The sequence below is a fragment of the Mastomys coucha genome, unplaced genomic scaffold (genome assembly GCF_008632895.1).
Source record: "Mastomys coucha isolate ucsf_1 unplaced genomic scaffold, UCSF_Mcou_1 pScaffold22, whole genome shotgun sequence".
Taxonomy (NCBI): Eukaryota; Metazoa; Chordata; class Mammalia; order Rodentia; family Muridae; genus Mastomys; species Mastomys coucha.
In genome coordinates, this window is record NW_022196905.1 from 134,507,798 (window position 1) to 134,531,050 (window position 23,253).

Sequence of the window (23,253 nt, forward strand, 5' to 3'; positions counted from 1 at the left end):
CACACACACACACACACACCAGTTTCTTCTATCCAAGAGGGTTGAAGGTTTGATCTGGCACCTTGACTAGCAGAAAGTTCCTGGCACAAACAAACATGGATACAGGTACGGCTAACAGCCACTCAGCATGCTCACTGTACCCTCTGCTAGGAGGTCCTCATCTGTAGGCCTCTCTGTCATCTAGCACATGACGCAGCAGCTAGAGCCTTCCCTAAGTCTGTTCAAACAGAACTTCCTGAAGACCCATGAGCTCCCAGGACCAGGAAGAAAAGACCCTTCTCCATGAAGACCTGACCTGTTTTGTGCCTGCCTGTGCTCTTCATATGAGCCTGACAGGAATAAAGAAGAAAATCCAGGACATGGGCCTCCAGCATCGGAAATCCAAGGGGCCTCTTCTCCAAGAGTTACCTGTCCAGTGCCCCCATGAAGGAAGGACAGCAATGAACAGAACTATGCTAGTGCACTGCAAGCATGTGTAGTTGAAGAGTCCAGGCATAAGAGATCTCTGCAGAAAGGGACCTGAGTTTGCAACTTGCATCTCTCTAGGCCCAGAAGTCTCTGTTCAAGACCTGAAAAGAACAGCACTGTGGTCCTGAAGATATACTCAGAGAATCCCTGAGCCCCAAGACACTAGCTAGAGCCAACATGGGGGCAGGGGGTGGTCATGTGAAGGGATAGGAAGATGCATGTGCCTTCCTTCACAGGAAGGCCAGGGTGGGGACTCAGAGGAGTGCTGCCAGACTTTTCACAGACACAGAACAGAAAGGCTTTTCTCTATGGGACGACATCAGACAGGTCAGGCTGTCACATCCAAAGGTTCCTCAGGGCTCCCTCTGAAACCATGACTAGCAATATTCTCCCTATGCAGCCACTGTCCTAACATTATCCCAAATGTGAGGATTCTCGGGGACACCATGGTTAGAAACCATGAGACTCAAAAGGCCTGGGCATTTCTTCTGAGAAAAGAATGATGGCCAACAAGCCCTCATATAGTTTCAAACTGTCACCTCCTGCTGAGAGGTGACACATGGTAGCCTTGCTGGTTCTTTGCCTCCTCCCAAGGACTAGAAAAATAACTGTGGCTATTTCTGCCCACCCACCAAGTTGGTCCAAGAAGTTGGAGCAGCAGCAGCTCAGAGAAAGACAAAAAGACATCCCCAAGGTCCTGTCTGAACACAGGGCCCAGGCTTAACACCGCAGCTACTGTCAGAGGAACAGACAGGTGGGCAGCACAGAGGGACTCATAGTATCATGGGATCTGCTGGCAGCATGGTCCTGACTAGTCCGGAAAGCTGTCCTGTTGGGATCCAGTGAACTGTGAAGAAAACATTTCCCCAGGGCAGGGGTGAGCACCAGGAGGGTCTGACAGATGGCAGGTACCACATGGCCACTGAAACCTACCTGCCACAGAAACATCATCCCAGTGCCAGGGATCTGGTCTCCAGGAGAGCTGAGGGACAGGGGCTCTCTACCAACAACCTAGGGGTCTAGATGTCACCCTTTGGAATGCCTGACCTCCTAGATCACCTCAGTCCCCATATGAGAGCCAGCCATGTGTGGTAGACTGATGAGGAAATGCCACGCCCTTCCTGAGTTCCCTGCTTCCAGTGGCTCTGCTCCTTCCAGTGAAGGAAGACCTGAGTGAAGCAGACCTGACTGTAAGCCCTCAAGGCCACCCACAGTGCAGCCGGTTGGAACCGCCAGGGCCCCGCCAATGCTGTAAGGCTTCCATCAACACCCGGCTTCACGTACTGTCTTCCTGCAAGTGCGGAAGATATAACTGCAATATCTTTGCAATAACCTGCAGAGCCCAGTTCTGTTCTAGTACAAAGCCATGGAGACCTGAACCATCAGAGGAGATAGCATACCAAAGAATCTAACGAGGTCAGAATTATATACTGGAAACCAACTTTGGCAGATATTTTAAAAACTAACACTGAGGAGCCAACCAAATGGCTTCCCCACCCATTGGACAACTTGAATTTAATTCTCAGAACCCACATAGTGGACAGAGAGAATCAACTCCTGCAAGTTCCACATGTAAGCTGCAGGCATCTGCAAACAATCACATGCAATGATAAATAAAAATCTTCCAATGTTTTTAAACTGACATTGAGCTATGATTAGAGCAAATTATAAGACAGTCATGGATCTCCAAGATAGATCACAAAGCATCCCTCTTGAGGCAGCTTGCCTGAGTTAGTGCCCCAACTCTTAGGTGACTGGCTGGATACAACATGGAACCCACACCTAATATGCACTGTGAACCATGTCACCACCTTCTAGGCAGATCAAGACTACAGGTGCAGTAAGATAACAAAGCTCTGGCTCTACAATCAAGAAAGCCCTGGCACCCTGACAGTCTTCCCCAGAAAATACTCCTGGGGTCAGCTGAATGAGCAGAGTAGGCATCTGGGGCTAAGAAGCAATCCAAGTGGCCAGAAATAAATTCTCTATGCCATGACTGCATGACAGGAAACCCCTTGACCAGTCCCTCTTTGTAAGTCTACTATTTACAAACAAGCCCATATATCTCATAGGACCTTGTGCACTGGGAACTTCTGTTAGGAAAGGCACAGCCCCCTTGGAGACAGCTTATCAAGCAAGCACATAAGGAACACTTCCAGAATGCTCCGTGAATAGGGCCCAAATGCTTGAAAATAGTTGGATGAGCGTTCCAAGGTCTGATGAGGCACAAGCCTCTCACTTCTCCAGCTTTTTATGGGAATCTATATTAAAAAATGGTTTAAACACAATAAAATCTGTTACATTTATGACAAGAAAATATGGAACGACCATAAAATTAGCAGAGCATGGAAATGAGAGGGTGCTGAAAGTCTCACTAACAGAAAGACAAGAGACTGTTAAATTCAAGGAATTCACAGAGCCACTGACCCTTGTCTGGTAGGCCAAGGCACTGTCAGCAGATGCCTGAGTCCAAAGCCTATTCATTCCCACCAACATGCTAGCCATAGGCAAGCGTCTTCCTGCCTGAGTCAGTAGGCCCAGGCTAGGCCCAGGCTAGACCCACGCTAGACCCAGGCTAGGCCTAGACTACAGATGGCTCAAGGGAACCCACCAGGTCCACACTTGATCTTCCACTAGAGTTTTTCACAATCCCAGACTCAAACCTCCCAGCTATATACCCATAAGTGAGTCTGGGGGCAAAGCAACTTAGCTCCTTACTTCAGTCTCTCTAGTCATTAAGTCAATCTGTTCCAAAACTCAATAAGAACCACAAAATCCTGTTTTGCCCAACCACAGGCTGAAGGATGACAGGGACCAACCTATATAGTTAAGAGGCCACTGGGCCAAAGCTAAGGAAGGACAGGCCAGCACATTCAGATTGGCATCCTTGATTCTCCATGCTAACAGTCAAGTTCTAGAGAATCTCAACAATAAGACAACACTTTCTCTAGCCCCATCTTACTGAGTAATTATGATGGATAAACTTTCATGTAAACTATGGGCGGATCATTATGGAAACACAACTTGGGGTGTGCCTGTAAAGGAATTTCTAGATTATCTGAGGAAGGAACACTCACCCTAAATATAAGCAGCACATTTCCCTGGGCTGGGTCCTGGACTAAATGTGGAGGAAGGGAGCCGAGCACCAGTATTCGACTCTCAGCTGCCTGACTACGGACACCGTGCAGCCAGCAGCCATGCCTTCCCTGCCATGATGGCATGGTCAACAGTACCTCAGAACCGTGAGCTAAGACAAATCCTTTTGTTGGGAACTTGGTCACAGCAACTAGGAAAAGAACTCACACAGCAATCTGCTTCTGTACTAATGGGCATTATTATTTAGGGAAAGTTAGAAATGTTAACAAAAACGAACAGAAACCCTAGGAATCTCACAGACCCTTGGAGCCAGCCATGCTCCCCTGGAACAGCATGTGCCCTCCAGGATTCAGTCAAGCACTTGCAGCACAGGCTGGAGGAGCACAGTGCAACTCACCAACACCAAAGGAATGCCAGCAGCATGCACAAAACTCCAGAAACCAAGAGGCAGAGGCATCTGCAGAGAGCAACGTGGCTAGCTATGGGGAGCCGAACTGGGGAGCTCTGGGTTCAAGTTAGAGACCCTGCTTCAGTACAGAAAGTGGACATCAAGTTGTAGCCTGCACCCCTACATACACTACACACACACACACACACACACACACGCACACGCACACGCACACGCACACGCACACATGCTCTATCCATTCATCCCTCTTCCCCCCACAATTCACCAGCAACTGCTATTGTGATAATTTTTCTAAAATGTCCTGCTATAGAAATCTCAGACTCCCACTTAGAGAAAGTATGAAGAGTCCATCTGTCTTCCCACAGCTTCAGAGTCTATTTTTTTTTATCACTTAACGGTATCCCACTTTTTTGGGTATACCACAGTTTATGTATCCAGTCACCTCTTCAATTCAATCTAGCTGCTTCTAAGGCTTTGGTAATTAAGACTAAAGTTTGGGTTAGGAAGATGGCTCAGTGGGTAAAGCACTGGCCAAACAAACAGGAGAACTGAAGTTCAGAACCCAGGTAAAGCCAGACCTGGTAGTGCATAGCTCTAATCCCAGCACTCCTGCAGGGAAATGGAAGACAGACAGGAGAATCCACAGAAGCCTGTGAGTCAGCTAGTCTGATGTACAAAGTGGAAAAAAGAAAGACCCTGTCTCAAACATGGTAGGAAGCAAGTACTGGCACCTGAGGTTGTCCTCCGATCTTCACACATGTGTGGAACATATGTACCCACAATGACACATGAACACACACACAGAGGGGAAAGAAAAAGGGGAAGAGGGGCTAAAAATAGAGTAAAGCTGCTGTTGCTGCTTCTGTGCGAATTGTTGTTTGGATGCAGGTCTTGATTCATCCAGGTATGTTCCAGAGGGTGCAACTGCTGAGCCATATGGTGAAAGTATGTTTACTTTTGTAAGAAACTGCAAAACTGTCTTCCAAAATAGCTGTACCATCTCACATTCCCACCAGCAAAGAATGAGAGCTCTGTCTATTCCTTTGCAGGCATTTGGTAATGGCCAGTATTCTGGATCTGAGACATTTCAATAGGTATATGGAGGTGTCTCGTTTTAATTTACAATTCCCTAGTGACATGTGATGGTGAACATCTTTTCAAAAGCTTATTTGCCATCTGTTTCTCTCTTCAATGAGAAGTCTACTCTCAGAGCTTTACCCATTTTGTTAACTCGATTCTTACTATTGGGTTTTAACGATTCACTGCATATATGGTATTCTGGTAAAAGTCCTTTGTTCAACATGTATTTTGCAATGGTTTATGGCTGCTACTCCCTGATCCCAACCCCAAGACTAGAGATTGGACCTTGGCTTCTACACATGTTACACATTACCAACGAGCCACACCCAGCCCCTCACTAGAGGATTCTAGGTAGGGACTTTACCACTGACCTATATCTATAATCTTTCACAAGGCAGTTCTACACCGATGCTCTCCCACTGGATTAATTCCTAGCCCTCTTTTTGGGTTTTAATTTTAGACAGGATCTTACTAAGTTGCTCAAACTAACCCTAAACACACTTTGCAGCCCAGGTAGCCCTCGAACTTATAATACTCTTTTGCCTGAGCCTTCCTACTAGCTGGGATGGCAGGTTTGCACACCACTGCAGCTATATTTCTCTTCTTATTCTATTGGCAATATAGTCAGCAAAAAAGACATTTTTAATTTTAATGAAGCCCAGCATATCAATTATTTCTTCCAGAAATTGCGCCTTTCATGTTGGGTGTTAAAAGTCAACATGAAATTGAAGGTCAGCTAGATTTTTCTCCAGTCACCTCAGGAATTTTCAAGTTTTTGTGTTTTACACTCAGGTTTAGAATCCTGGAGCTGGTGCTGGTGAGAGGCATAGGCCTGAGCCTGGATTTCTTTCCTGTGGATATTGAATTCTCCTTTGACACTTCCCCCTTCCCAGCCACCTTTGCACTGTTGTCAGAGCTAGCTGACTGTGCTGGTGAGGGTCCTGAGCCCTCCCACCCTTCCATGAGGTCATACTGTCTCCATCACTGCAGATGCCCACTCAGCCTTGCTGTCAGATGTCAGCCATGCCCCTTCAATCTTCCTCAAAGGTTTCCTGGCCATTCTGGGTCTCTTGCTTTCCCATACAGGTTTAAGAAACTATATGTTGTCACAGCATCCTCAAAACAGGGCTGGGAGAGATGGCTCAGTGGTAAAGTGCTCCCTGAGGGACACGGTTTCAAACTGAATCCCAAGAATTCACAGAGGAAGAGGAAGCAGGGTAGCATGCACTTGTAACCAGAAGCAGGGGAAGCAGAGACAGGCAGGCCTCTGGGGCTCCCAGAGGAGCCAGCCTAGCTTGCTTGGTGTCCAAACCAGTAAGAGACCCTATTTCAAGAAATAAGGTAGATGGCATCTGAGGTGTGAGAGCCAAGACTGTCCTCTGGCCTCCACATACATGTACAGATGTGTACTACAACCTAGGACACAGTGCATCCACCCACACATGCACACGCGTGCGCGCGCGCGCGCACACACACACACACACACACACACACACACACACACACACACACACACAACTTAGAAAATAACTTCCAGGATTGTGGTTGAGGTCATGCTGCATCCAAACCAGGTTGGTAAGAACTAGCATGTCCATAGCACTGACTCTTCTGTCCATGAGCATGGTATGTCTTACTGAGCATTTATATCTTTGATTTTTTTTTTCACCATACTCATAATTCTCCTCATATTAACTATACCCATATCCACAACCTTTTTCTTTTGGCTGATGTTTGGATAAGTAGCAGTCTGTTTCTGAGTTTGCATGCTGAGCCTGGCATTCTAACCTGATCATTGCTTTCTGATCTAAAACATTTGCTTGCTCTTTAGTTCTGCTGTTGTTAAATCTCTGGATTCCAGACAGACAGACAGACAGACAGACAGACAGACAGAGTCACACACACACACACACACACACACACACACACAGAGGAGGGGAGAAAGGCAGGGGAAGAGAACAGCAGCCCAGCACAACCATGCTCATACTATAACAAGCTGCACACCCCCAGCACTGGGAAGTCACCAGATTTCGACAGACCACTACTGCAGCCTGACTGCAGAGGCAGACAGGGGAATCGAATGCTTCACCTTTAATCAAGGTGATACTTTGCTGTTCTCACTAAACCTGGCACAGTATTGGAAACACCTTCCTAGGGGAAAAAGAGAATGTAAAGGCTAAAGGAAGGGGTTGAGTGCCAGGGAACACAGACTTCTGTAAATGACATGTCTGTTACATACACAGCAGCTGCCATCACACACAGAGACTGGGCCCAGATTGGACCAGCCAACAATCCAATATGGATGGAGGAGGGACTTAGGAGGTCTCAACTCTCCCTAAGGAGAAACTGGCCATTCATAGCTGTTGGGTGTGGTGGTTCAAATGAGAAACGATCCCCACAGTCACCTGTATTTGAATGTTGGAGAGAGAGCTTGTGGAGACTTGAGGAGGAAGTGACTGGGGACAGGCTGAGAGCATCTACAGCCTAGTCCCACTTTGAGTTTGCAATTGAGGATGAGATGGATCTCGTGCCTTCCTGCTGTGGCCCCTGAGACCGTGCACTGCCTCCCTGCCACGATGGACCCTCTCTGGAACGGTAAGCCAAAGTGATCATCCTTCCATAAACTGCTTTTGGTTGCAGTGTTTCACCACAGCACAGAAAAGTAACTGCTATACCTGGAGCGGGGGGTGTCCTTCAGTGCTATACACTGCTAAGTTGTCGTTCTCCAGTTAATGAGTCTTACTCACCAAACTCAGTAGGTCATAAAAAAAGAGTAAAGACTTTAGAATATCACAAGTACTAACTACAAAGAACATGGAGTTCAGCAGGAGGGGAAGGAAGATAAGTAAGGGTGGTAGGGCAGGGTGATACATAAGTACTTTATACAATCATAAGCAATAAGTGACTTTGAATGAAATAATTTAACATAGATATAAATGTGTGTGTGTGTGTGTGTGTGTGTGTGTGTGTGTGTGCATGTGCTTGGCACATCAAAGTTGTTTTGTTGTTGTTGGAGAGGCTGTTGTTTTTTGTTTTTGTTTTCTGTTGTTGTTTTGTTTTGTTCTTCTATATTTTTGGAGTTTTTTGAGGCTAGATCTCTCTCTGTGTGGCCCTGCTGGCTGGCTTGAAACTCACTATGTAGACCAGGATGGCCTCAATCTCACTAAGATCCGTCTGCTTTTGCCTCCTGAGTGTTGGGATTAAGGGTGTATGACACGATGCCTGGTATGCAATATATATATATATATATATATATATATATATATATATATATATATATATAATATAAATACATATATATATATAAAAGAGATAAACACTGATGCAACTCTCATTATAAGTACTTTGTCCTGCTGTGCTGGAGTCCTGAAACCAGATGCCAAACAGCACTGATACGGGACCAAGGGTGGCAAGCTGAATACACCCACCACCTCTCTACTACAACTCAAGCGCAATTGTAAAGAGAGAGAGGCAACTAGTCTGGGCCTTGGTGGACCTTCAGCAGTCTTGGGTTATCTCCCCCACGGTCTCCTTAAGCAGCTAGGTGAGAACCTATGGGACCAGCAAATGTAAAGGAGGCACTGTCAGGAAGGGGACCCCCAAATCCATCCTCCCTAGACCTCCCACGTCACAGGGAACTCCTTTCTGATAGGATCACAGTCTCTACTGTACTGCCACCTCCATCTCATGGTTCATGAAAGAGCAGCCCTTGATAGCACAAGGGCCAATGCTGTATTTCCCAGTCTCAAGAACATCAACACTCTATGCAAAATTGTGTCTATTGGCCTAGGTTTTTAAGAACTGTCAGGAATGGAGGTCTCATAACTCAAAGAAATCCTTGACTGACCTGGCTTGAAAAGTACTGTCCAATGGGACACTGTGAGACAGAGATGACAGACAGGCCTGTGTTTAGGCCCAGATGGCCTCAGGGACTGGCTGGAAGACAAGGAGTATGCCGTCTAGCAGGCAGGGCTTGTATAAAGACCTAGGGGTCATGAATCTCCACAGGACCTTTATAAGCCACAACTCCCATTCTCCCCAGCTACACAGCTAGCCCTAGAGACACCTCAGAGGTATATGACACCTACAGAAGCCTTAATATGGAGCATACTAATTCCACCCTCAAACCAAGAGCACTCACAGCCAAGCAAAGACTGACCTTGAGCCAGGAGTGCTTAGAACTGAGGCCCTGAGCACAGGACTCCTCTGGGCTCATGGGTCTGCAAGACTGTAAAAAAGAGAGCTGCCCAGCCCTTAACCCAGCAAGCACTTCTGCCCTCAGCCAGAATGGCTGCCTCCCTTGCTTTTGGCCCTGAGAACCATCCAAGCCATTGAGCACTCACATCAAGCCAGTCAGCCAGGCCAGGCCAGGCCAGAGTTAGGGTCTCTATACAGAGGACCTAGTAGCAGCTCAGGAACCAGTAACCTGGCCAATGCCACCTCCCATTCATTGACAAAGGCAGGCATCTCTTACTGCCCTCTGGTGACAGGCAAAGTGATGCCACTCCTAAGGGGTCCTATAGAATGGCAGCAGTGTGCCTGTATTCCAGTCATGAGTGGGCTGCTGAGTGGTGCGGGTGAGGCCTGCAGCTACTGGCAGGGGAAGGGTGTCACATGCTCAGCAGAGACTCCTAAAGCTATGTGGAACGCAGACAGCACTGCTCAGTTGCTCTTTCCTTCACACTGTTTTCTGCACATTTGCTATCTACTACTGACACAGTCATGTCTACTACTGTCTCCTCTGGCTTCCCAAGTGCCATGGTCTACAAGAAGGCCTCACTGAGATGACAAAACACAATGTCATGCTTAGGAAAAAGGGTGTAAAAGGCAGAGACAAGAAATTATGCCCACTAAGTCTGACTCTGTCAAAGTGATGTCAAATAAGAGTCCCTAAAGACTCTTCCAGCCAAGTACTTACTGTTCAGACCCTAGAGCCCTGCACCGATCCACTGCCTCATGCCATTCAGCCATTGGCCAGAAGAGCACAGCCACACCTCTATGGATCCTAAAGCCCTGGTCTCTGGGACTCAACCAATGCCTACTTAGACTTGCCTCCCCCCAGCTGAGGCTAGCCCACTGAATTTCCTTCCTTGGCTCCTCCACTCTGTCTACAGTGCTCTCCAATGGGCTTCCTACAGACAGACATTCCAGAAGCAAAGGTTCAGACAACTCCCAGATGTAAAGGTGGCAATCCTAGGTCAGTCTGATCCATGACTCTTACAGGACCATATAGGGAGAAGAGAGTGGTTGCTTCTTGCCTCCATAGAAAAGGAAAGTGCAAAGACAGTGGTCCCTCAAATCCCTACTCACCAGCTGTAGAACAAGGAGTACCTGAGGCCAGGGAACTGACACATAATGACACCGTCATCTCTGACTCTGCCACTTCTAAAATGACAAGTCTTTCTGTCTTAATTTTTCTTCCAAAGGGGGGTGGAGGAGATGTGGGAACAGGGGACTTGATGGGTAAGGTGGCTGTGATACAAACATCACCTGAGTTTGAGTGGATGTCTGTAATCCCAGTGCTGGGAAGGTAGAGTCAGGACACTGGAGAAGCTCATCGAGCTAAATCAGTGAGCTCCAGGTTCAGCAAGAGACACTGTCTCAAAAAGTGAGGGTAATGGAAGAAGATACCCTTGGCCTTCACATACATGCATACGTGTGTACACACATACATACACACACACACACACACACACACACACACACACGCACACGCACACGCACATGCACACATACACACAAATGAATGAGGGGAGAAAAAATGGGAATGGTGTCTTCAGGAGATAAGGGTCACATCAGAGGGATCCAGAGTGTGACAAGACAAGGACATGGCTGTGGGCAGGGAACTGGTGAGCTGTACTGTATGCTGGGACATGGGCTGGACAGAGCAGAGCAGAGTTGAGAGAGGACCATGGGACAGGGCAGCTGCCTTCCAGAATAATCTCCCATGGCAACAGAGCTAAGCACTCAGAAAGTGATTGCACTGGGGTAGGTGGGGGTTTTCTCTGGTACTTGAATAAAAGAGGGAGTTTCACATTTTATCCACTTCTATATCCCTTAACAATAAGAGCTTATTTAAAAATCCATGAATATGTAAATACCATTTTAAATATGGATATGAAAGACACACAGAGCAACAGTCCGTGTGGGTGAGAAATGTTAACAGCAGCTCCCCTAGTTGAAGAGCCAGCACAAGCAGACTAAGAGGGCCAGGTCTGGAATGCTGGCCCTCCCCAACTCTACGATTGGTGGTTGGGGGCTGTGCAGGCCTGGAGAACAGCAATCTGGTCCTTGAAAAAGGAGTATGCACATCTACCCACCACACACAGGGCCCATCCTCAGGGGGCCTTTCACCCCCACAGCTGTGTATCTCCAAACACTCAATAAAGGACCTAGACCTTGCTCTGTATCCCAGGATGCACTGGCCATTATTTTGGGCGCATGGGAACCCAGACTTAGTCTCAAGGCAAAACAATAGAACAGAGGCAGCCTGAAACAGGAGTGCCTTAAACAAAGCTATAAGGCCAAGCTAGGGTTGGGGCTTCTATCACCACACACACACATACACACACACTCTGTCTCTGTCTCTGTCTCTGTCTCTGTCTCTATCACTGTCTCTCTCTCTCTCTCTCTCTCTCTCTCTCTCTCTCTCTCTCTCTCTCTCTCTCTCTCTCTCTCTCTCTCTCTCTCTCTCTCTCTCCTGGACTCACCAGCCCACCCCAAGAATGGGAAGGCAAAGATTATACAGCTCAAGAGCAGAAGAGAGCTCCAGGTACACACCCTATGACAGATGCCCACTCATCTCAAGGTCTTTCCAGCCTCTCTTTATCTCCCCTCCCTCTCTCCTACTAATTGGTCACAAAATTTATAGACTTGGTTTGGATGCCTCCACTAGGGAGGCTATGGAAGGAAACTTCCAGGAGGGAACAGAGAGGGCTCCAAATGCTACAGGCACCATCTCATGTCCAAAGCTGGGCACTGCAGCCAATTGCCAAGGCCTTCTGAAGCTGCCCTGTGCTCAGCTTGAAGCCTGGCCTGGCGACTCTGCTACTGGATTCTGTTCCTGGAAGGAAGAAAAACACACACAAAAACACACAGGCAAGAAGAAAGGGTATCTTAAAGGAGGTGGTGGGGGCAGGCTCGGACAGAGAGGCCAGGAATCCCCAGCTATGGTGGGCATTGTGGGAGCCTCCAGGTAAACTTGCCTGCTCTCATATTCCCTTCAGAAAACAGTGTGCTAAGGGGACTGTACAAGCAGGATAGTGTCAAGAGATCAGCCCACTGGGTCCCTAAACCTCAACAGTAGCACACTGGATCTGTTCTATAGAACCTGAACTTACCAGATGAAAGGTGACTATCCTGTGCACAGGGACTAATGGACCTCAAGAACACTGCTACACAGCCATGCTCAAAGGCCTTGTCTGATAGCAGAGGGAGAGATGGTAAGTAGGAGCCATCACTTGGTAGGATGCTCAAAGGCCTTGTCTGATAGCAGAGGGAGAGATGGTAAGTAGGAGCCATCACTTGGTAGGTCAACTGTTTTGAGCTTGGGCTAGCCCATTAAATACCACAATGTCTAGGGCATTCTGCAGTCCAGGACATAACGAAACCAGATCAATTTGGTATGGGCAGCATGCAGAGCCATGCCCAGGTTACTATGTGAGTGGTTCTAGAGAGGTAGGCTCAGTGTTAGCCCAAAGCTGACATAAAAGTTAAAGAGGAGAATCAGGATAGAGGGATTGTGGCAGGTTCCCTGCTGAGGCACTCCAGCTTCCAAAGAAGGACCACAGAGCCCACTATCATGAGGAAGGGAAGGAGAGTCATGTGGGTGGGAGGTAAACTTGCATAGAGCCAGACATCCCCACGTGACTATGGGTCCTGGCCAGCACTCCTGGGTCTATAGAAGGCTAAGGGCAGCATGTTCCTTGCAGGACAGCCATGCCTGAGCTCTATGTCACTAGTGCTGCAGAAAGCATGAAAACAGGGCTCTGACTCAGGTAGCCGCTCTTCACATTTCAATGCAAATTTCAAGTTAATTAATACCGGTTCTGGTATTACAGGATCTAAACAAAACATCTTAGCATCTGCTCAGAAATGTTCCCTCACCTACTTTTATAGCCAGTGGAATGCTTACACCTTACACAAGTTCCACACTTCTGTATCACCACACCTGTGCCTACCCACACAAGTACATGTATCCCCCACATGCATGCACACACACACACACACACACACACACACACACAAATGCTCACTTATATGTTGCCCCACCACCACCTGTCTCCATTTCACCCCATGTCTCTGCAGACAGCCCAGGGTGACACCATTGCTGACCATTGCCAGCAGACCTGTACTGAGGCCCAGTACACACAAAGCCCTAGCAGAATTGAACTCTGCCTTTTCCCGCTTGGCACAGCCTCAGATCTGGCACAGAATGCCTCCCAGGTACCACATGAGAGAAAACTGGGAACAGCATATTGCTTAGGCACTGAACAGAAATGAGAGTGTGACCTCCCATCAAATGCTATACTGATAATGCTAAGCCATTCAGCTACCCCAGGCTGAAGCAGGTAGGCTGGTGGTGGCTGAGAGCTGACAGATGCTACGTGCACTACTGGTGCCAAGTGGCAGACCAGCCAAAGGCAATGCAAGGCACCAAGTCCCCAGCTCTGCTGCTGTCACACTTGGTAAAACAGGGGCCCAAGTGACAGAATAGAGCAGAACAGAGAAGGGAGACAAAGATGAGCTTACAAGCCACAGACAACAACACAAGTCCATAAGAAGCCAGAGCTATCACAACGCCTCATTCTTGAACTGAGGGGACATTTATTTACTCAGTAAACACCTCTTGGGGATAAACTAGATACCAGACCATAATACCCATTACCATTCATACTACAGCAACTGTGACTACTCACAAACAGCCCTGAAGAACAGGCCTGCTAGCTGTGCAGTGGTGGCGCATGCCTTTGATCTCAGCACTTGAGATGCAGAGGCAGGTGGATCTCTGTGAGTTCAAGACCAACCTGGTTTACAAAGTGAGTTCCAGGACATCAAGGGCTATTAGAGAAATCCTGTCTTGAACCCCCACCCCACCAAAATCAGGCCTGTTGATACTCTCTCCTAAAAGGGAAAGGATCACTAAATCCTCACCTGAGATCCCAGCCCCTCCCTCCTACCCCCTTTCCCCCTTTCCCACCTGCCTGTAATTCTGTCCCTGCTGCTCTCGACCTCAGGGGTGCTGGAGTAGATAGCATGTAGAAGTGTCTGCTGTGTCGAGTGACGTAGCAGCTCTAGCTATGCAGCTATGTAGCTGCCTTCCTCCATGCTGGCATGAGAACGTTCAGTTGACACGGCTGTGTGGGTGTCACCTATGCTTCTGTAAGTAACTCCTCCACCATGTTCTTACATAAGCAAGCCCAATAAACTCAGTGGTTCTACAATCGAGGCAGGTGGAGGGGTGACTTTGGTCAGTCACTGACGCTTCCTTTGGGAGGAAATAGATGTGTGTTCATGTCTCCTTAAGGAAGACAGACGCCTTACCCAAGAATGTGGTACCTGGGAGAAATGTCCTACCCAAAGGAGCATATGAACTGATAAGGACATAGACAAAAGTTGAAGCCAGACAGCAGAAGGGCACTTGGGAGGCCATGATGGTCCCATAGCAGATGAGAGGCCAAGCTGTAGTGGTGAGGAGAGAAGCCCCAAAGTTGTAAGGATAGGGGTAGCATATCCTAGAGCTGTGCAACCACTAAGGTCCGGAGAGCAGAAGCAGATACACTCAGAGTTCACACAACTGTGGCACAAAAGGGGACAAAGGCAGTGACCCTTGTGACACCTTGGATGATACTGAGTGCAGAGCAACCAAAGAGGGAGACAGGGAGACTGGTCCAGGCTAGTAGGGAAAGGGCTCCTGTTGGGTTCCAAGTACAGCCAATAACCTTGAGGCTTGGCTAAGATGTGAGAGAGGACCAAATCCTGGGGCCTGCCGGCCTGCCAATGGTGCTGGCTCCTCCATCTCAGCTGCAGAGAACATGTACTATGGCAGGGATGCAGGCTGACTCGCTGTAAGAAAAGCCAGTAGAGGCCTTGCACTGAGGAAAACAAGCGGAGGGGCACAGACAGAGTTAGACAGAGGCAAATGTATATTCATTTTAACAAAAATCCTAGTTTTGATGGGTTTGCCGAGCCAGCAGGGGAAATAAGGCCAAGAACATAATGACAATAAAGCACCAGGAAGGAGGAGGAAAGACAGCCTGGAGGAGGTGCACACACCCTGGACAAAGCCAGTGCAGAAACAGAGGATGCTGGTGTGGTTAAAACCTGGCAAGGAAGTTGCACACACCCTGAGGACACAGCACCAGGGGAAGGCTCAGGTGTGGGGACAATATGGCGTGACCTGAGTCATAAAGTGTCCCTCAGACAGCTGCGTGGAAAGCAGCTAGAGACAACTGTAGAAAAGAATGATACAGTTTGTCACTTTAGGAAAGGCAATGATACAGAGTAGCATGGAAGAAAGAAACACACACCTCAGTAAGACCTGAGCTAGGACATAGGCCCAGAGCCATTACAGACAGACCACAGCACGGAAAACAGGTGGCAGGTCAGTCTGTCTGGCCAGCCTGGCTAAGTTTTGGAAACAGAAGTGTTTGCAACCATACTCTCAGCCTCGGCACTCAATTGTAAGCCAGAAAGCTCAGCCAACAAACTAAGCCTCCCACAGCACCATAAACAATAGTAGGCTCAGAAACAAGTATTGATATAGCCAATCTACTAGTAAAGAGACGCCCTGGGCTACAGGGAACGTTTCCTCCCCGTGTCCCAAGAGTGAAAGTACAGATTCTCGAGGTGTTCCTCCAGAGGCCCAAGCCAAGTGTCTAGGGGCACATGAATTATGACCAGCAACCCCTAAAGCCTGACATGGAGCCACTGAAGACAAGCATGTGGTCAAGAGTGAGCAGGTCCCACAGCATCACTAAAATACATAGTGGGGGCTGCCACAGAGGACACATGGAGAGAGCTCACCAGATGCAAGCTGGCTCAACTGCTCTGCCAAAGTCCATTCACACTGGGTGGAAAGAGCCAGGCAGACATTTGAGTCCTCAGCATGTGTTCCTGACAGGCCCAGGAGCTGGCTCATGCCCAAACAGTAAATGGCTGGAATGAGCATAAGACCTGGCAGGGGACCCAGCCATGGGAGATGGGCCAGGCTGGGGCTGGCTACTCACTGCTCTTCTCCTACTGCCCACCCAATCAACCATAGCAAATTCCAGCATCTTCTCCACTGAAGACGTGCCTATCCCCCAGCCCTCTAACCATCACCATCAGTCATCTAACAAAACTTATCTTCCAGTGGTTCCCACTGTGAACACCCCAATGCCAGGACCATCATGTCTTACTCACTGTGGTTCCTCAAACACAGAATATGGCAATAAAGAGGACCATGAAGCTGGCCAGCCCCTTGTTTACCATTCCAGACACTAGCCTGTATCCTTTATGGCCACATCCTTTAATATACTTTACCCTCCTATACACACCCCACCTGAAAAGGTGTCTTCACTGTGGATAGGCTAATTAAACTGCCCAAAGACCAAGTGCTCCTCAGTGGTGGAGCTGAGATTCAAACACAGGCAGCCTTAGTTTGGAGCTGGCAATAACGGCTTCCCCATCACAGCTCCAGGATACAGCATGACACCCCCTTGGAGGCACAAAACATGTCCCCGCATCATTAATCCTGAGCACCTGTCACTGGCTTTGCTGGCCTCTAGACAGCTCGAGAGCGCTATAACTCATGTGGACACCGGCTCACACAGGTGACAAGGCCTCATTATACTACAAGATGCTGTGAGAGGGGGGCCTAACGCTCTAGACAAACAGGCAAGAATTATGACTGAGTTTAACGGCTCTTGGGAAGCAATGGAGAAAGCCAGGGTACAGCCTTTGTGACCCAGATGGGTTATACCTTCCACATACTGTTTCTTCTTAAGGCCCCTGGCTGCTAGTAGGTATGGTGTTGTGGCATCATACGTGTCTGTCTACCCATGAGAAAAGTGGCTTCCAACAAAGAGGCCTAGCCTGGTTCAGCAAAGACCTGGACCACAGGTACTTAAGGAGTCAACATGCCTGTCTCCCGCCCCCTGAATCCTGCCTCATGACTACAGGCATGGGCTGCTCTGCCCAGCAGCAGGAGACCTTCTGGACTATAGGCACAAGGTGAGGCCGTGGTGAACAGAGTCCTGGGCCTGAGCACATGGCCTGTGAAAAATGGCTAGAAAAGAGTGAATGCCTCCACCCCAAGAGCTCAGCCTGGCCTGGATGGATAGAGTGGACAGGGAAGGATGGAGGGGGAAACATCCATATCCACATTCCACATCACTACACAGTTTGTCTCCAGTGGCCCTGCCTTACATAAGCATCTCAGAAAGTGCCAGCCTAGATGACTTGAAGTGGCCCAGACAGCAGTTGTGTTAGGACCTTGGTGAACTGGGCAGTTGGGAGACTGACAGGCTGGGTTCGAGCTCTGTTTCTACTGCCTTCCTGTAGATCCACCAGGGTTCAAACTCACCTTCTGCAAAATGAATGAGGGAATGGAAACCACACCCACCCAGGACAGGTCAGGCACTGCCTGGGTGTGCTAGGAAGAATATTCCAAGCAAGGAAACACTCACGGTCACTGGTTTCTGTAGCCACAGATGAAGAGGCCCTACTATCTATATCACCCCTCTCCCCATCCATCAAACTCAGAAATCCCCTCAAACTCCTGCACAAGCGTCTCAGTTCTGTCAACACTCACCAGGGCACAGTGGAGCATCCCTATCTGTCTACATGATAACCTAACTGGAGAGTCAGTGAGCCTCCTGCCTGACACTCAGCCACAGCACTTCCGCACAACCTACAGAAAGCTGGCAAGTTAGATGGGGACACAGTGGGGACTTGGGCCCTTGAACTCTTGATCCTAAAGAGCCCCATCAAGAGCAGAGGGGACTTTCGGGCAGTGCTGGACAGCCCAGTGCGATGGACACTGAACAGAGGACACACCTAAGATCTACACACATACCCCAGGCAACCTGCCAGCCCTTAGCCACAAAACCAAGAGAGGCATTATCAGCCCGACAGGACAAAAAAGCAAGGCTGGTACACCGAAGAGGGCAAGGTTCCCGACACTGTAATCAGATCCTGTCCAAAGGTACCGAAGACACAAGGCAGCCCCTGACAGCCCCATCCATATCCATGATCAATGGTGCCTGTGAGCTGTGCAGGAAGGATGAGGAGGCGAGCAGGCACAGCCCGATGGCTCACGGCAGCAAGTGGTAGGAATATACAGACCAACACCTTCTGATGCCCACTAGCAAGCCACCCACCAAGCAGGAATCTGCCCAACTCCAGCTGCATACATGTTGCAAAGGAACCTTTCCCCTCCTGTTCTCACCAATCAGAGAGCTGCCCAACACCGGGGATGCAGTCCCCACCACAGCCCTGCAGAGATATGCTCTCTACTTCAACGGGTAACATTCACCTAAGCGAAGGCTCCCAGGTCCTCCTCACCTATTGAACAGGACACATCTTCCATCCATCCATCCCTCCTCCATCCATATATCCCCTGTAACATTTTCCCCAACCCCTACTTCCCACTATCATCCCCCACCCCATCTCCTGCTACTCAAAACACCAGTCCCCTATCAGATGCAAGTGCTAGTCCTACCTCTGAGCTTTCACCTAAACACTCAAAGAAAAGAGGAAAACAAACAAACGAAGGAACAAATTCAGTTGTATGGCATAACACACACACACACACACACACACTCACTCACACCCACAAAGAGACCAAGGCCAGCATAGGTAACTCCATACACAGGTAACTCCAGAGAGTTCCAGAGCAGCCTAGGAAATATAAAGAGACAATATCTCAAAAAAATAAAAGGATGTTTCAGTCTAATGAGTTCAGTACTGTGCCTGACCAGCTAGGGATCAAGGTTGTCCCATCTCAATGATAGGATGCGCTTTCCCTGCTCCTGGCTGGTTGGAAACTCTAGGGTGTAACATCATCTGACCTTCCTAGACCCAGATGATGTTTATGGCTCAGCCTCCTTCAATGAGGCACACTATAACTGTGCACCTCATCCACACAGGGCTCATGTCAGAGCCCTGCCTAGCAGCCTTCCCAGAGGCATCGTTCTGCCCCACATATGACAGGGCCTGCTTAGGTAACTACAGCAATAGGCAAAGGCCCAACTCTAGCAGCTCCAAAGTGCTTCAAGGAGGTGGACCTAAGGAAATTCTCTGATTTCCAGGTATGGGTCTCTGACAACTTACTTATACAGCTAGTGCCAGAAGACACAGTTGACTCATGCACAGGTTGGGGAAGTGTCGCACACTTGAGTGAGTGTCTGTGTGATCAGCGGTACTGCCATGCCCTTCACAGCAGAAACATGGAGGCAGGAGGAGCAGGGGGCACAAAATCTCTAACAGCCATTGGGCAGTGTAGGGGTATAATAAAGAACATGTTTAAAACCAACCAAATCAGCAAACGTTTGTTTGCAAGATTCAGACATGATCAATAGCTGGGCTGGAACAGTGGACAAGATCACAGCATGGTAGGAGTGTAGGCCGCTGGCCTGCATAGCTGTGAAATACAACCAGAACCACAGCATGTGACACCATGACCTGTGGTGGTCCGATGGTCCGCTCCTCCCCAACTACACATCACACACTGCAAAAGAAAAAAGAAAAAAGAAAGTGCCTGCTTGTTCTGTGGAAAGCCTGGCCTACCCTGTGTTGCCCTCTGAGGCTGAGGATGTACCAGGTTCTCTCCTTCTCATTTCATTCTAATCTGCCTAACCATCTTTAAAAGGCCAAGGAAAAACACTTGGCCTTTCAGGGTCTCCTGGTTCCATGAACATAATGGTGGAAACCTGCCCTGTAAGCTCAGGCCCCAAGGGCTGAAGCGCTGAAGCTGGAATAATCCACCCAACCCCTGAAGCCAGTGCCACCCTAGCCACCTCCCCATCCTGAGGTCTGGTTCCATCTGGAACCTGCATTAAAGGAAATGACACAAGCATGACCTAGCACACAATAGGCTGGAAACCCAGGGTCTCAGCTCATCTCCTGAGTGACACTCCACCCTAGCAAAGTAGCAACTACCTTAATCAGGTCCCCCTCAGCTTCAAGGCATGTGCTGTGTGGACTTCGCGGTAACCACCGGTTCCCACCTTACTAAGAGAGTCTCTGCCCCCAGCCCACCAGCGAGGAGCCCTGGGAACCCAGCCCCAGACCTCCACAGCTGTTGTCTCTCTACTCCTCAGCTCAACAGCCTAGCTCTTCAAGACTCACAAGGCAGGCAGGGTTTAGCCAGCTCCATGAGAAGTCTGTTTCCAGGCTACAGAAGCCACATAGAACAAGGGATCTCAGGTCCCACATCAACCCAGGCACAGAAGGCCAGCACACAGAAACCCAAAGACAACCCATCTTGTAAAAACATTCCCAGGGAGCAGAGACAGTACTGTGGACCAGGCCCCTCCTGTCGGATCTGCTAACTACGGACCACAGAAGAAAGCAAAACACAGGCGACATCCATGGGATGTCCTGAGGTTACAGCTGTACTGACTCAGGGGACTCCCCGCATTCCCCCTTCTGCCCTAGCACTGTCGGCCCCTGGCACAGGCTTCTCCCACACTCCAGTCTCAAACCTACATAAACCAAACCCCAGGCTGACTCAACCCAAACTGGCAAACACAGCCAGGTACATTGGCAGGTGTGCCAGTGGCCCCTTTCTCGTGGCTCTTGGGCAGACATGGTTCTTAGCCTGGTCACAGCAGCCCACTACTGGGTATGAGGGAAATGCAGATAGGTTTCCTTGCCTTTAATAGTTCATTCCATTTCATAGTCAGAGGAAAATGAAGAGGATCGCCAGGCAAACGTTCAAGCTTTAATTCCAAATCACTTTTCATGCCCGTTTCATCTGACAGAGGCTTTGAAAGCAAAAGGCAATCTTTATCATGTGAGCTTTCTCAAGTAAATGGATGTGATTATGTCCAACATAACCAGATGCTTCTAGAAGCCAATTTTCAGAGTGACATCAGCACTCCAATGAGAACCCCTCCTTCTGGCTAGCAATGAATGATGAAAACGCTGTCTCCCTAAGACGGCAAGGCTATGGCTCAATCTTCCATGACAACAGGCTGGCTCCGTGCTCCTCCTAGACCCATCCATGCAAAGGTCAGTTCACTCGGGGCACTAGGTGCTCTTGCCTTGGTGGCTGCACACACCCCTCCCTCTGGCTCCGCGCAGAAGCCCATCCCACTTGCCTCAGGTAACACACACACACACACACACACACACACACACACACACACACACACACACACACACACACACACACACACACACACACACACGGAATGACCTTGTGCTCACCACAGCAACTCCATCTTCTGTCAGTACAGGATCTGGACAGGCACACAGCCCAGTTTTGGATAGTGAAGGGGATCAGGTGGTTGTGGCCACAGAAAATCCTTCATTATTCCTCAAAACACTCAAAGAAGACTTCTCTTTTTTGTCTCTGGACATAAGACTAGACCTGGGAAGGCACTTCAAGATCATAAAATCAGCCAAGTGGCCAGCCACAGAGCAAATGCACAAGAGCCCAGTCAATGTGAAAGAAGACCAAACATGTTTGCCTTCGGTCTCTGGTTCCCAGCAGAGCCCTAAAACTCTTGGGCTCTACTGTGTGACAGGCCTGTCTGCTGATATGCGCAACAAGCTAATGAGATAAGCTAGCACAAGCCCCACAGTGCTCAGGCTGGAGCTGGTCACAAAAAGACTAGAAAGCAGAGGGGAGAAGCTCCACCCCATCCACTAACTTGGGAGCTAGGCTGTGAAACCCTTCACAATAGGATTGGAATACACTGAGACTGGTGAATGCATCAAGGTGTTGGTGGTGGGTGTAACTGAAGACAGCCATGTCCCTACCTGAAACATGCCTTGCTCTGAACACCATCATCCAGTTGCTCCTGGGCTGGATTCTTCAGAAGAAACCAGGAGTCTCAAGGGAGACACTCTCCTGATTTCTGAAAACCTCTGAGCCTGAGGAATGGTGGTTGGATAGGAGTGTGGGTGACTTGGGGACCTGACACTTGTGACTGACTGAGCAGATTGGAGTGTCAGAGCAGAAGCATAAAGCACACAACTAGCGTAGCACTTGAGAAAGCGGTTCTAGAAAACGCAGGAAATGTGTGGTGTTGGGAGGACAAGGGCATGGTAGGCCCAGCAGGGTCTAGAGCTGCCCCTGGACTTCCTACTGGACTGTGGAACAAATACACTTACTGCTCATCTCAGGGTGAGATATTACCACTTGTGATCAAGAGCATAGGCCAGTAGAATGTTCACATCTACTGTGAGCACACAACGCCACACACATCAAACATGCATGTACCCAGGGACCATCCGGAGGCCACACACTGCCTAGAAGTTGCAAGGCTTCTGATCTAGGTGGGGATCCTGTGGTGAACAGTACTTAATTAGAATTTGCAGAGTGGCTCCCGAGTCTTACTGCTATGTGGCATGTGAGGTAACAACTACTCCCACATCTCAGACCATGGAGCAGTGAGGCAGAGCCACACCCGACACTGTGACTTGCATGCTTGCAGTTATAAATGAGTCCACCAGAAGCACTTATATATAGATGTGGATGGAGTGAGAGGTGTTCAGGTCACCACGCGCACTGACCTTCACAGGGACTGAGACAGCTCTCAGAAACCCTTGGCTAGTGCTCAAAAGAGCTGTTAAGACAAAAACTCAACCTTTCCCCTCTAGCTTTCTCCTCTATGCAAGCAAGCCTGCACTACCCACAGACCTATCACCTTCTGCTGCCTTAGCAAAGCTACACCCTAATAATGCCACCATTATATCCTAGAAAAAAGTTCTTGAAAAGTATCCAGCACCAGGTACTATGTAACAGTAATGGAAAATACAAACACACCAAGTAAACAAGGAGGAAGGCACACAGGACTCAAACTGTCAGGTGCCCCCAGGCCACCCACCTGCTGGTGATGCTGTTATTCTTCTCCTTCAGGGCAAGCTCTCGCTGCTGCAGCTCAACCACGAACCTAGAGAGATCCTCCGGAGTCCTGGTGGGTAAAGAAGACACACTTAGTTCCCTCTCTCCCCAGAAATGGGCCACATTGTGCACACAAAACAGAAAACCA

The 23,253-nt window shown here is 48.9% G+C and overlaps 1 protein-coding gene across 4 annotated transcripts in view; it reads right to left on the bottom strand.

The window, feature by feature from the left end:
- Mad1l1 (mitotic arrest deficient 1 like 1) overlaps positions 1 to 23,253 on the bottom strand; it is a 314,427-nt gene that overhangs the window by 231,145 nt on the left and 60,029 nt on the right. For all 4 annotated transcript variants that reach the window (XM_031338516.1, XM_031338517.1, XM_031338518.1 and 1 more), the window contains one exon: positions 23,089 to 23,175. In XM_031338516.1, coding sequence (XP_031194376.1) covers positions 23,089 to 23,175 — 87 coding nt within the window. The remainder of the gene's footprint in view (positions 1 to 23,088; positions 23,176 to 23,253) is intronic.